This window comes from Castanea sativa, chromosome 1, assembly GCF_040712315.1.
Source record: "Castanea sativa cultivar Marrone di Chiusa Pesio chromosome 1, ASM4071231v1".
In the NCBI taxonomy this organism is placed as follows: domain Eukaryota; kingdom Viridiplantae; phylum Streptophyta; class Magnoliopsida; order Fagales; family Fagaceae; genus Castanea; species Castanea sativa.
This window is the reverse complement of record NC_134013.1, coordinates 11,333,343-11,347,007: the sequence shown is the minus strand read 5'-3', so window position 1 is coordinate 11,347,007 and position 13,665 is coordinate 11,333,343. Positions and strand designations below refer to the sequence as shown.

General features: G+C 34.4%; 2 protein-coding genes across 2 annotated transcripts; both read left to right on the top strand.

Annotated features, from left to right (window-relative positions):
* The first annotated feature begins 4,572 nt into the window (after nucleotides 1-4,572).
* LOC142644007 (protein SPA, chloroplastic) lies at nucleotides 4,573-7,670 on the top strand. Its single transcript, XM_075818701.1, has 5 exons — nucleotides 4,573-4,886; nucleotides 4,979-5,062; nucleotides 5,186-5,237; nucleotides 6,700-6,856; nucleotides 7,453-7,670. The coding sequence occupies exons 1-5, from the start codon at nucleotides 4,722-4,724 to the stop codon at nucleotides 7,472-7,474; spliced, it is 480 nt and encodes a 159-aa protein (XP_075674816.1). The 5' UTR covers nucleotides 4,573-4,721; the 3' UTR covers nucleotides 7,475-7,670.
* A 2,680-nt stretch (nucleotides 7,671-10,350) lies between these two features.
* Nucleotides 10,351-13,325, top strand: LOC142642233 (putative diphthine methyl ester synthase). The gene is made up of 6 exons (XM_075816572.1): nucleotides 10,351-10,666; nucleotides 10,756-10,880; nucleotides 11,353-11,582; nucleotides 12,231-12,270; nucleotides 12,399-12,490; nucleotides 12,775-13,325. The coding sequence occupies exons 1-6, from the start codon at nucleotides 10,517-10,519 to the stop codon at nucleotides 12,993-12,995; spliced, it is 858 nt and encodes a 285-aa protein (XP_075672687.1). The 5' UTR covers nucleotides 10,351-10,516; the 3' UTR covers nucleotides 12,996-13,325.
* Nucleotides 13,326-13,665: the final 340 nt, after the last annotated feature.

Here is a 13,665-nt window from a genome sequence, read left to right as displayed (position 1 = left end):
ATCTTAATTCTGTAGGAAAAGTTAAAGCTAAAACAAGAGCATATTCCTCCTTTAATAGGCGCCACCTTCTCCACTGATTTGATTAAAGGAAACTCTCGTATTGTATTGTACCTTTCGTAGTCATCCCTACCTAATCTATATTCAAGACTCTCTTTTTGTTGGTCATTATATTCAATCAAGACTTATATGAATCTTGTTTCATGAAAATAACTACTACATAAGGCAGACATGAAGCAAAATTATGGTGCATCATCAACGTCATGTTCTAGTCTTCTAGATGAATAGGTATCCAATAAAATGCTTTGAAGTAATGCAATCCTTTATTTAGTAATATCATTAATTAAAGTCTTAGAAATCAACCATCTATTATTATTTATTAGCTTCACTGTGAGCCCACAGTGTTGCAGCCTTAAGTTCTAAGATTAGCATAAACATGTTAACAAAAAAAGAATAGCATAGGCATGCTATTTAAGTACTTCCTTAGAATCAACTTTGAAGAGAGAGAGAGAAAAAGATCATGTCCATCTCTCAGTCACTCTCTCAGCTCTCAGGACATGGTCCTTTGTGTGTGGTGTCAAATATAAGAAAGCCAAAAAGCACAAATGGACAATGGCAATAAAAGTAAGAAAAAATTAAAAAAAGGCAGAGAGAGAGAGCCATTAAAAAAATAACCAGTGAAAATTCTTATCCGAACACGAGCAAGGACCCCAATGGCTATGGCTGACATAGAAAAGGGAAGCCCAAATAAAAGGTGAAGCATGTGGAAGTGGAAGGAGGTCCCAAAATCCAAAGCCTTGGATTCTACGTTTATCAAGCACTATAGGCTATAGTTCGCCCCATTTTATGAAACATGCATCGAATATATAGCATTATATACCACTTAGTTTCAACATCATTGTCACTCTTTCATGTGCTCCTAATTATAAAGTTTGGTGGGATGTCCCTCTCATGTCTCCTTACCCTATCAATTCTCTTTACCTACATAAGCAAATGCAAACAATACCCCTCTGTCTCTCTCTATCTCTCTCTCAATGTGTATCACACTGATACCAATATACCATACTCTATTTCTCTTTCTTTTCTTTTTTTACAAGTACATATACCTTACTATCGGTCATTCCTTTAAGGCACTGTTTCATCCAGGATATCCTACAAGGGTGGAATATTTTAGTTAGTTACCTGACCAAAACAACAAGGAAAACAAGGAATCAGTTTTCCAATTGCAGGAAATTTCATAGTTTCAATGCATCTTGTCATGACTCATGCTGTCAAGCACCCCCAGTCTGACAAAGACAATTTGATCCCGATTCTCTGAAATAAATAAATCATATGGCTTAAAACTGCATGTCTGCAACCTTTCAGTGAAGTTGAGTTTTAAGCAAATTCCTATGCTAATTAAGACATGTGGCCAATTACACTCTTTTAGATCTATCAATGAATCAAACATATATATATATATAATCGGGAATTTGAAAAAACTATCAAGATATTTTCAATTTTCAATAATTTTTTTTTCAAAAATAGTATACTATTGTGTGTCTTTAGGGCACACGTCAGTAAAATCCATATATATATATATATATATATATGATTTATTCTTTAAAATAAATAAATCATATGGGTTAATTGCATGTTTGCAACCTTTCAGTGAAATTGATTTTTAAGCAAATTCCTATGCTAATTAAGAGATGTGACCAATTACACTCTTTTAGATCTATATATATATATATATATATAGTCAATTACTTGCATAGAGTTGTGAAACCTCTTACTGCTAATTGAAAGGGTAATGTAAAGTTGAAAAATTGTAATTCCCTCAATATGTAACTCTTAAGGCAGCTCTCTGGTCATTGACATGCATTAAAGGTGCGTTTGGATACCGTTTTTTTTTTTGTTGCTGAAAATTGAAAATACTATAGCAAAATAATTTTTAAATGTGTGAATAGTACTGTAAGACTCATTTTTAATGAAAAAGTTGCTGAAAAAAAGAAGTTTGTGAGTCCCGTGAACAGTGTACTAGACCCATTGGAAGTGCTGAAACGCGCTTTTCCAAAAAAAAAAAAAACGGCACTGGACCCACTGGAAATTGCTAAATTGTTTTTCCTTTCTCTTAAATTAAATTGTTTCCAACTAGCAAAGTTAAGCTACATAATTAGACAATCTTAATGGAAAATCTTCTCCTCAAATCCAAAAATAAAAAAATGCTCTGTTTTTTACCGTCCAAACTTTTCTCATTGATAATAAATTAAAAAATCCAAAACAATGTTAGACTGATAGATGGAAGAATGTACCTCATACATTGGATATAAGCATTTTCTAACTCACAACATGTGAGTCCCATACAACTGTGAGATCCATATACTATGAGAGAAATGATGTATACATCTGATACATAGCTAAGAGGGCTGTCATTAGCCTAATACAACGTGTTTGAAAATCTATATGTACTTAGGTTGTCATTTAGTAATAATTACCTTGTGCATTCAATATACGTGTGTATGTAACCTCTCTCACAAAATGCGGATCTCATGTAGTTGTGGTGTTATGTTGTTATGAGACTTAAATGTTAGGAGTAGGGGCATTACTCATGTCAGGATCCAAGGGGACATGACTAAGGGAGTCAATACCGTATCAGAAGCTGTTTCGGTTTGATTATAGATACAAAATATTTCGGTACAGATTGATACCGGTGTACCATTTCGGGATTATCGCTAATTTTATATATATATATATATATATATATATATATATATATATTACATTCTAACCCAACCCAACATTGTAATTGTAAAATTATAATAATAATATAGATATTTAGGTACATATATAGATCCTTTTTTTTTTACCTTGGATTAATTCCTAAAAAAAATGTAGTTTTATAATGAAAAATATATAAAAAGTAAAAAAAATAAAAAATGAAGGCTTAATTCTTGAACAAGCAGCGGAAATGTCATATCATATGAGTACAATTCAATCAACTAAAAAAATAAAGAAAAAAGCTTAAATTTTAAATTTCAAAAAGACTATGGCTGTCATTCACATTGAAAAAGGCAAAACCCAAAGCTTTTTTCAAACTCTTAACAACCTTTATCAACCACGTGTCCTAGAAACTCACTTTTAATATATATTTTTTAACTTTTGCATTGAGAAGAGCACTGGTCAGCGTACAAAACAAGAAGGAAATAAACTTGGCATGCCTTCCAGCCAGATCTTTAGTACACCCACAAGAAAAACATGTAAAACAAAGGAGAAGAAGAAGTAGGGGTGAGAAGAAGTAGTAGGGGTGAGAAGAAGTAGGTATGTATAAGGTACCGTATTGACTTCTTTGGCCATGACTCCCTTGGCTCTAAGGCCACTTCCATATATCATCATAGCGTCTGCTCTTGATGATAGCTTTTTATCGCCAAACTAAGATACCAATCAGTTTTTGGTGTAGACAGGATTGAATCCCAAATCTCCTATTCAACCATCAAAGACTTTACCAGTTGAGCTAACTAGAACTCATATTAAAATTTGGATGGGTATGATAGTAAATACAAAGCACATAAATGTTTTTTTATTCACCATCATTTCTTCCTATATTGTGTGACAAATGGTTCGTAAGGATTAAAAGATCAACAATTTACCTACTTATTTATAGAATGATTGTAGCTGTATTTACTCTTTTTGTTTCTCCTACAAGTACAAGACAAATATTATCAATCATAAATATTGTCAAAATTAGATTTCACAACAAAAAGCAGGATGGTGTTCTTCATATACAAAAAATGAAATTAGAACAAATTTAATACAAAATCAATCATAAATTATTTTCAAGATTCAAAAGAACAACATATTCATTTCTGATTAATTTGATTTTGTAAGGTAGATACTAGATTTATTTATTTATTGCTTGAATAGTTTGGTTTTGTATAGTATATCCATTCTTAAATTTAAGTATATTTTTCTCTATTGAAATATTACAATGTTTTTTTTGGGTTTTCCCTTTGGTCCCTCCAAAATTAAAATCTTAATTTTGTCATGACTAAAAAAGATAATACATGTGGGTTCTAATTAACTCTTTTGGTAAAATTTCTTGTTATCAACACCATAATGATTATTCTTAGCATGATATCATGATGATAATGAACAATCATCATGGAGCTCACACTATAAGCCTAAAAAGTTGAAATTATTTATATCCTATTTTTGGTTTCTCAAAAATAAAAATCCTATTTTTAAATACTAAAAAAAATTATGATGCATGTGGGGATACCTTCCCATCGTTTAGCTCTTAGCACACACACGAGCCTTGGGCATGCTTTGAAACTTGGGCCATTCAGATTCAGAGTCACAATCTCCTATTGGTCGTGCCAGAGAACGAAATGGACTTGTTATAGTTAAGGATTTGGGCTGTTCAAAAAATTTAAGCCCAAACACAAAATGCGCGCGCGCGCACACACACACACATATATATATATATATATATATATATATACAGTTCACAGCAGAGAATCCACGTGGAGGAACATTTGCCATTTGTGAATTGTGATACATGAAAGTCTCCAAGTGTCTTGGTGGTTGATATTTGTACCTACCCCACATATCCAAATCCACTGGTGATGGACTTCAATTCTAGCTGCTTCAGTTCCACACTGATTCAACTGGGTGAGAAACAAAGTCTTTCACACCCTGTGTGTTTGAGATAGAGACCTCAACAAAAAATTGGACTACATTAAAAAATGTCACTAGCACCTTCACTACCTCGCTTGCACTCTCCATTTCTTAGTTGCCCTCTCAAGCTCTCTTCTCCTACCACTTCTTTTTTTTCTTACAAATCCTCAAGAAATCAACGGTCACCAGTGTCTTATCCATGCATTCGAGCTCTTGATCTTGATCAAAACACGGTTCTTTCTCCATTCCCATTTGTTTTTGTTTTTGTTTTTATAATAACATATTCCTTGTTTCTGTATTAGTGATTTGGAAATGGCGTTTTCAGGTGGTGGCAATAGCTGTTGGGGTTGCTAGTGTTGCAATTGGGATAGGCATTCCTGTCTTCTATGAAACCCAAATTGATAATGCTGTAAGTGCTTTTTCCACTTTCTTGTAAATTTCTAATTTTGTAATGTTAGATTTGGTAAATTCTATTTTGTTTTTACTTACTGAAGTGTACTAAAATTGAGGCTTTTTGTTTATGTTGCTGCAGTCAAAGCGAGATAACACTCAGCCATGCTTCCCTTGCAATGGCACCGGTGCACGTAAGTAATAGTATTAAATTGCTCTGAATTGTGAAATTTCCATGTTTGCCTTAAAAGCTAATTGAGTGCTTAAGCAGCCATGTCATATATTCAATGTATTGAGCACAGATAAGAAATTTTATGTTAATAAAATAAGGAATGAAAATTGGATGGGATTGTAAGTTTGTACCAAATGGTGTGTGATTTAAGAAGTTGATGTTTTGTTTTATTTGTCCAATGGGTCAAGAAGCTGGATTTAATCTATCAGTTTACTATAACCAAGATGGTTGTGGGCAATGTCCATAATCTTCACACGATTAAGTTCTTATTAGAAAATTTTGAACCTAGACCATTCAATAATTCTAGGGATACATAAAAATTTTCACAACTGCACATGTGGCCTATTGTGATTGGTTCATAATAAAAGTGATGTCAGTGTTGGAGCCATGTGAAAATGATGTTGCTCTAATCACAACCTGCCACCTTGCAAGTTGTGAAAAATGTTGATAAAATTAATTGTGTCCTTAGCATTGCTCTGGACCATATCATATGAGAATCCATTGAATGGATATTTCCCAATGTCAACTATTAATTCTTGGACTAGTAGATGGGTTATAGATTTGCTCCATTTCTTTGTGGTTTTTGTCTTTTTGAGAAGTAGACTCAATTTCTTATCTCCAGTGCTACCACAAGGTTTGGTAATTTTGGTAAAATTATTTGTTATTGTGGCATAAAGAACCTTTTCTTGATTGATTTACACGTCTACATGGATAAAGTTTTCTTCCAAAACCGTTTGGAAGAATCTCCTCCAACCCATTTTATGGCAATTCATACAACCATCAATGTGTATTAAATCACAATTCATTAAATTATTTAAACAAGTAACATGATCTATTAAATAGGTAATGTGACAAAAGGTACATGTGGATGGCCATTTGAGTCGCCACATAGTGGGTTGGAGGAAATTTTTTTTTCAAATCAGGTTGTGAGTAAACTCTGTCCCATTTACATTCACAGCAGTTAACAGGCCAGGATTATGATTTTACATTGCCCGTTACTACGGAACTAGTCATAACTTATAGACTAACATATGTTCAGAAACTTATAGAATATAGAACCAGAAACTTATTGATTTTATTAAAGCAAATTGCAAATGTAGGATTAGATTTTATATAGAAAGTTGGCAACCAGGATGATCAAATAATTTGTATATGCCTTAGTACTCTTTGATCAATTAATTAATCTTCTCTGGTGCAAGTATATTATACATGGTATATTTCTCTTTGATCCTAGATTTTAGATTTAAATTTTATCACCATGGGGGCTCATTTGTGCAAACTCACAATCTGGTTACCATATAATTAAAAAAGAAGGGCAGTTACCCAACTGCAATTCCATATGGAACTCAAAATTTTTTGGCAAGAATTAGCTTGATGGATGTTTCAAATCTTTACTCTCATGAAAGTGGATAACTCTTCCCCAGAGAAATGCAGATTTTGCCTAGGAACTGGTTCAGTGACAGTAGAGCTTGGTGGGGATGAGAAGGATGTCTCTCGATGCATCAATTGTGAAGGTGCCGGGTCATTAACATGCACCACATGTCAAGGCAGTGGGATACAACCTCGGTACCTTGATCGCAGGTATGGATTTCTTTAATATAACTTGGTTTTTTTCTTTTGCGCTACTAAAAAATGGAGCAGAAGAGAAAATAAATGAAGTAAGATAATAATTTTGATTACAACAGCTCAGTTATAAATGAAAAACCACTCTGGCAATTGAGATAATAAGATTAACAAGAAATCAAACTGGACCAGTTTATCACCTGTGTTTAGCCTAATAAGGTATCACAGCAATATTTAGATGTTGCTGATTTAATAAACCAAATATTTTTAAAGTTCAGATTTCTGTGTTGGGAATGTATTGAGAAAGACAATTATATGCTTATACAGTAGACTATTTAGTTAGTTCCAATTATGCGAATCCTACTGATGAGTTAGCCAATAGATCAGCTGGTTATTAGGTAAGATATTCCAGTTGAGAAATTAGTATAATATATAATGACACCACTAATGAGTTTGAACCTAATTATGTTAAATTAATTTCTTAATTTCTAATTTTTTTTTTCTTTGTGGGACTTCTAGTCATATGTGTATAACCAACATGAAATACTTGCCTACTAAAAAATACGAAAAAGCTTGAATTTTTTGTTGACGGAGTGCGTATTTGTTTTGAACAGAGAATTTAAGGATGATGACTGAACCCAAGAAGATGTAGCAGTGATTTTGATTTCAATACATTGGATAATTAACTCACTACTAGAGAAACAGGAAGAGATCCGCATTTCCTTCTTGTGTTTCTATACACCTATTTTACATTCTGTCAAATTGTTTTTCATGCCTTTCTGTTGTACAATTTGATTATTGATATAACCATCCACCTTCATTCTTTTACTAATGTTTGTTGTGATTTACCAAATAAGGCTGAAAGAATAATCGGCGCACTGTTTCTTTGGCTGAAACAGGTTGGAAATTGAAATCTAGTATCATGTATTTTTTTTTTTGGATAAACAGCTATCCAACTCCAAGAATGTGGGCACTCTCCAATTTTGTTTTTAACCCCCCAAGTGCTATTTGATAAATGCAAGGGTTTCTATACTTGAAAATGTGCAAGTTTGAGAATACTATTTAGGCTTATGGTGGCAATTTTATTTGGGGTGGTGAAATGCCCCTCTCCTGCTCTGATCCAACTAACCTCATCCTCTCCTAGAAGGGTTTGCCCTGCCCAAAAGAAGAGATGGGGTAGGAACGGATTTTGCTAGCCCCACCTAGACTTGGGTGTATGTGTGTGTGTGTTGTGTGGGGTTTGAGGACTGAAGAGTCTAAACCAAGGAACAGTCTTCATAATCTAGGGTTAGGATGGCAAGCAAGTCCCAAGAGCTCCACCTGCCCAAGGAGAAAAAGGGAATCATGGCAACTGATATCCCTAAAGGGTCCGAGGAAAGTATATGGCAACCTGGACAAGGATGATGGGAGGAAGCTTCTTGGAGGATATACCTTCCACCTCCGTATTCAATGCCCTCCACTAACCCTATCAGTTGTATTAATGTGGAAATAACTTATGAACAATGACTTTATAGCTAGCATCACCTTCTACCACCTTCATTAGAGCCCTGATGAGACAAGTATCTTGGGAGAATGCCTGGAAACGTACAGGTGAAGGGTTAAGATGCATTGGAAAGGGCTATAAAAGGACTAAACCTACCTCAAAAAGGGGATGAACATTTTACAATACTACTAGAACAGGACAGAATACAGTGTAGCACACTTAGTGTTAAATTTGAATTACAATTACATAAAAGAATTTGGTCCTCAGATTTACCCGAGGAGGGTATTACTCTCGTTTATTGTCTAAATTACATTCACTTGATATTCTGGGTTCTTCGGCCTAAGGCTTGGACATAGGATAAAATTGCACTTGGTTAAACTTCTCACTCTCTATAAAAAATTTGTTGTTTGGGCCTAATTAGAGGGCAAGAATCACTGATCTAAGTAAGCTTGGGTCTTTATTTTTGAGCACTTACATATATATATATATATATATATATATATTTATTTATTTTTCTTGCATATATTTAAATTAGTTATATATCTAATTTATTCTATTTTATACATATTTTATTACTATTTTCAAAACACTCATCTCTCTTTCAATAGTCTCACTATCGCCCTTACCCCTTCGCTTTCTCTCTCTCTTATTTCATCAATGACAACAAAATGTTAATAAGAATGGTCAATCGAGTCTTTACTCAACCTATTGTGCTCCAAATTTATGCAGATTATTTTTGTTTCATAAGAGGGGATGCGATGAGGCAAGGCATCGTTGATCCAACCGAATCTCGCTTTATTGTCATCCCTATTTTTATGTTCCTATAACAACTCGAATTCTCATCATTACTGAAAATTGTGTTGGATGGCAAGATGGTTGAAACAACCTTATATGTCAACACAACTACTTGCAAAGAACAATAAGATGAGAACTACGACTAGATTTGATAAAATTAGACCGCACCCAATAGCAGCTATAAAAAAGGGGTAGGAGTAATATGAACGGTAAGTTATTCTAATTTTGATATGTTATTGAGTAGGTCATTCCCAAGCTAACCCATCTTGGCTTGTTTGCTTGCTCTCTATTACAAAGTTTAATATGATTCATAATATGTTAATCTAATCCCTCAAAGATTGGGTATGGATAGAGAATAGAAGGATGAATCATTGGATAGGGTGGGATTAGACCATGAGTGTCTCATCCCTGCTCAAGGATAGGGAAAATTGATATGGAAAAGAATGGGGCAATTCAAACGAGATGGTAAGTTGGTAACAACGAAAGTACATATACAAATGTTTGGAAAGGTAATAGAATATTTATATATAAAAAATTAAATTATAAATAATATATATTATATAAAAGATTCAAATAATTATGAGAGAGAGAGAGAGAGAGAGAGAGAGAGAGAGAGAGACTTATAATCTCTTTTGTTAGACTTTGGGCTAGAGAAAATCTAAAAAGTCTTAGCCTCTTATAGCACACTTAATTTTATATCCAATTTTTCGATCAACTTTGGTGTCAAGATTAGTACATAACTAGTCGCTAATCCGTGCAATGCACGAATTAGTTGAACAAAATTTTAAATTTTAAATTTGCCTAAAGTTATGATTACTTGAAAAAACAAGTTACAATTTAAGAGGGAAATAAAATACTAACACCAATAATGTTAGGCATGCCATGTCTATTATCAATGGCATCCTTTCTTTAATGAAAATTAAGGCCTCAATCATTTATTAATATAATATAATCCCCTATTACTCAATTTGTTTGCAAAATCCTGAATTTTTTCTTGCCCTATCAAATACAACCAAAAAACCCAAAATTAAGAAAATAAAAACTATAGAAATTTTTACATGGAAAACAATAATTAATTACACTCGGGAAATAACATTGACACTTAGAAAGAGGCATTAATCTAGAGCAATAGGTTTTGGATTTTTATTTTATTTTTTCTTTTTTTGGGAGAATTGAAAAGCTAATTTAGTGATATACGCAATAGTTATAATATTTTTGGCATTTTTGGCATCCTAGAGTACTTGTCTTCACTCTTTAACCCGTGTCCAATTAGGTAATAGCAGTCATACCCGAACCGCCCCCACCCTACTCGTCCCGCTCGCCCGCCGCCTGCCACAGCTCGAATTTTATTCATAGTTTTCAGTCAGACTCTCAGTTTGGGGTTTACGAGCTAGACAGAGATGTTATTCGTAGTAGGCCTAGGACTGGGCGATGAGAAGGACATAACTCTCAGAGGTTTAGAAGCTGTGAAGAGATGCCAAAAGGTCTACATTGAGGCCTACACTTCTCTCCTTTCTTTTGGTCTCTCTTCCGATGGCCTTTCCACACTCGTACGTACCCTCTTTCCCTCTCATAATATTTGCTTTTCTTTCTTTTCAGATTATTTTGGGTATTTATTTGTTTTTGTAAATTGGGGCAGGAAAAATTGTATGGGAAGTCAATTACGCTTGCTGATAGGGAAATTGTAGAGGAAAAAGCAGATGGTATTCTATCTGAGGCTCGTGAGTCTGACGTGGCTTTCCTTGTTGTTGGCGATCCTTTTGGGTATGCTGCTGCTTTTGTGGTTTGCTCTAGTGGGATCATATTTGGGGTTTATTGAATTATTATTGTGTTTTTTTTTATTTAAATGTAAGCTTTTGAATATTGCAAGTGAAGAAACATTAGTTTTGCACTAATGGGCATTAGTAATTTATCAATTAGGGGGAAAAAAAATCAGTTAATGTTCAGTATTTGGAGTAAAATCTTGCTTGGAGCTTAAACTCTGCATCGGTTCTCAAATACCGTAAATTTCAGTTAATGTACACGTATAAATCGAGGAATGATCCAAATTTTGCCAATAGCCTTGTAGCTAAATTGGTTGGCATCTCCTAGTGTGTTCATGACATCCTGGGTTCAAATTCTGCACACACAAAAAAAAAAAAATGTACAGATTTCAATGGGAGTAACATAGTTCTTTATTGGATTTGCTCTATTGGATGTATTCTTCTTCTGTTTAATGCTTTGGTTTCAAACACAGAGCAACTACACATAGTGATCTTGTTGTGCGAGCAAAGAAAATGGGGGTTGAAGTCAAGGTGGTGCACAATGCATCAGTGATGAATGCAATTGGTGTATGTGGGCTACAACTCTACCGCTATGGAGAGACCATTTCAATACCGTTCTTTACCGAAACATGGAGGCCTGATAGCTTTTATGAGAAGATTAAACAAAATCGCTTGCTCGGATTGCATACTCTCTGCTTACTAGGTGAGGTACTCCCAGCTTTTATCTCTTCAAATAAGAAAGACATAGCTTGGTATATCAGTAGCAATCTCTTGGAATTACCCGAACACGTTTACCAAATTTTATGTTATAGACACACACATACACACGTGCGCACACTTCGAGTAATTTAAAACAAAGGAGTACTGACTTTTGCATTCACAACAGTGTTCAATCCATATGATTTTCCGTGCATTTTAAATTATAAACCTAGCTTAGGTATCAAAGTCCATCTTTCTGGAAGACTATGGCCTGTTACTTTACTCATGTATGATAGTATGATAGTATCAGTGTGTGTTTCTCACCGATCCCTCAACTATGAACCGGCAGCTTTTGAAAGTCTTTTCTGTTTATCAAAATCTTGGGCAGTCAGTCATCCTGGTTTAGAAACATAGAGGCTAGACCTCATAGCTTTAGGTGTCTGAAAAAGCAACTTAGCATGTAGAGTGAGCCTTCGGATTTTCTGAGAATCTAAATCCTTTCCTTCTTTATGGACCAACATGTGCAAGTCACTTATCCAGTAAAAAGAAAAAGAAAAAGAAAAGTTCTCTGAATTCTGGCTATTTTGTGATTCGTGCCATATCTTGATTTCTATACTAAAAAATTTCATTGCATATTCTTTTGTTCCTGCAGATATACGGGTGAAGGAACCCTCACTGGAATCTTTGTGCAGGTCTGTACTTAAACTGAATGATTGCCTTCTCAATTTTCTGTGATTCTTATGTTCTATACGGTTGCTTCACTTCTACCAATGCTTATACTGATTATCATTTCACTGCTTTGCCCCTTGAATTCTTTCAGAGGAAGAAAGCAGTATGAACCACCTAGATACATGACAATAAACACTGCCATTGAGCAGCTCCTGGAGGTTGAGCAAACACAAGGAGGATCTGGTAAGCTTCATTTTTCCTCCAATCAGGTCTTCACTTTCAAGTGTAGATTTTGTGTGCGTGGTGCGTTTGGTTCACCAAATTTACTACTTGAGTTTTATTTAAAATTTGTGTAAACTGCTTGTATAAAACTGATGGCAATTGCCTAGGTGGCTACCTGCCTTCTTCCATGATCTGATACCCCATATTTTGCTGCAATCAATTCTCAATTGCTCTAAATATGACATTTCAAGTTTTGCAAAATAATGTGTTATTTGAGGACTGGTGATTTTTGCATTGTCCTGCAGCCTACAACGAAGACACCGATTGTGTTGGGTTTGCTCGGCTGGGAAGTGAGGATCAGTTGATAGTTGCAGGTACAATGAGGCAACTACAGACGATTGATTTTGGAACACCTCTGCATTGCCTTGTCATAGTAGGCAAGACCCATCCAGTGGAAGAAGAAATGTTGGACTTTTACAAACTTAGAGGAGAGAGTTTGGAACGGATTGATGATGGGACCATATGATTTTTTCTCTAGAAGGGATAAATATATACTGCCTCCTTATTCAAGTTGGTTAGTTTGGTATACCTTTCTATTTTTTATTTATATCTGCCTTAACCCATGCCACCCAATTAGAACCAACACTTGCAAAGAGGTTCCATATGAACCTCAGCACAGCAATTTTGTTCCACCCAGCCCACCTTAAACAAATTTTGCATATCTTTTTAAATTTGTATGAACTTTTGTGGATTGAGGTAAATGTATTTTTCATTGTGATGTTTCACTGCTTTGCATGAACTGAACATAGTTTAGAAGATTTGTCTTTTTTTGGTTAATAAATTTCTATTAGTACAATGATTAGTTTTCTAGTTTTTTTTTTTTATTTTTTTATTTTTTTTATTTTTTTTTAAATATAAAGAAGATATAGTTTTATTCATGAGAAATTTGGAGTTTTGGGGTTAAATATCTCTCCAAAAGCACCTCAATCCAAGCACTAAATCCTCAAGGCATGTCTGGTCAAAGTATGGGCCACTTTGTTACCCCTTATTTGCCTATATGGGATATCTTGCACCCTCTGAAATCTTTAAAAGCCTTCTTCAGTTCTTTCTGCTTCAGTGCTTGGATGGTTGAAAGAATATCACTTTCCATGATAATCTGTTGAAATGCTAAGCTTGAAAAATTGCCACAACTTGTT

Bases quoted from the DNA above. Each gene is read 5' to 3' on its own strand.
- LOC142644007 (XM_075818701.1), top strand. From the start codon at position 4,722: ATGTCACTAGCACCTTCACTACCTCGCTTGCACTCTCCATTTCTTAGT. The intron at 5,238-6,699 runs GTAAGTAATAGT...ACTCTTCCCCAG, and splicing joins TTGCAATGGCACCGGTGCAC to AGAAATGCAGATTTTGCCTA. The intron at 6,857-7,452 runs GTATGGATTTCT...TGTTTTGAACAG, and splicing joins CCTCGGTACCTTGATCGCAG to AGAATTTAAGGATGATGACT.
- LOC142642233 (XM_075816572.1), top strand. From the start codon at position 10,517: ATGTTATTCGTAGTAGGCCTAGGACTGGGCGATGAGAAGGACATAACT. The intron at 10,881-11,352 runs GTATGCTGCTGC...TTTCAAACACAG, and splicing joins GTTGTTGGCGATCCTTTTGG to AGCAACTACACATAGTGATC. The intron at 12,271-12,398 runs GTCTGTACTTAA...GAATTCTTTCAG, and splicing joins TCACTGGAATCTTTGTGCAG to AGGAAGAAAGCAGTATGAAC.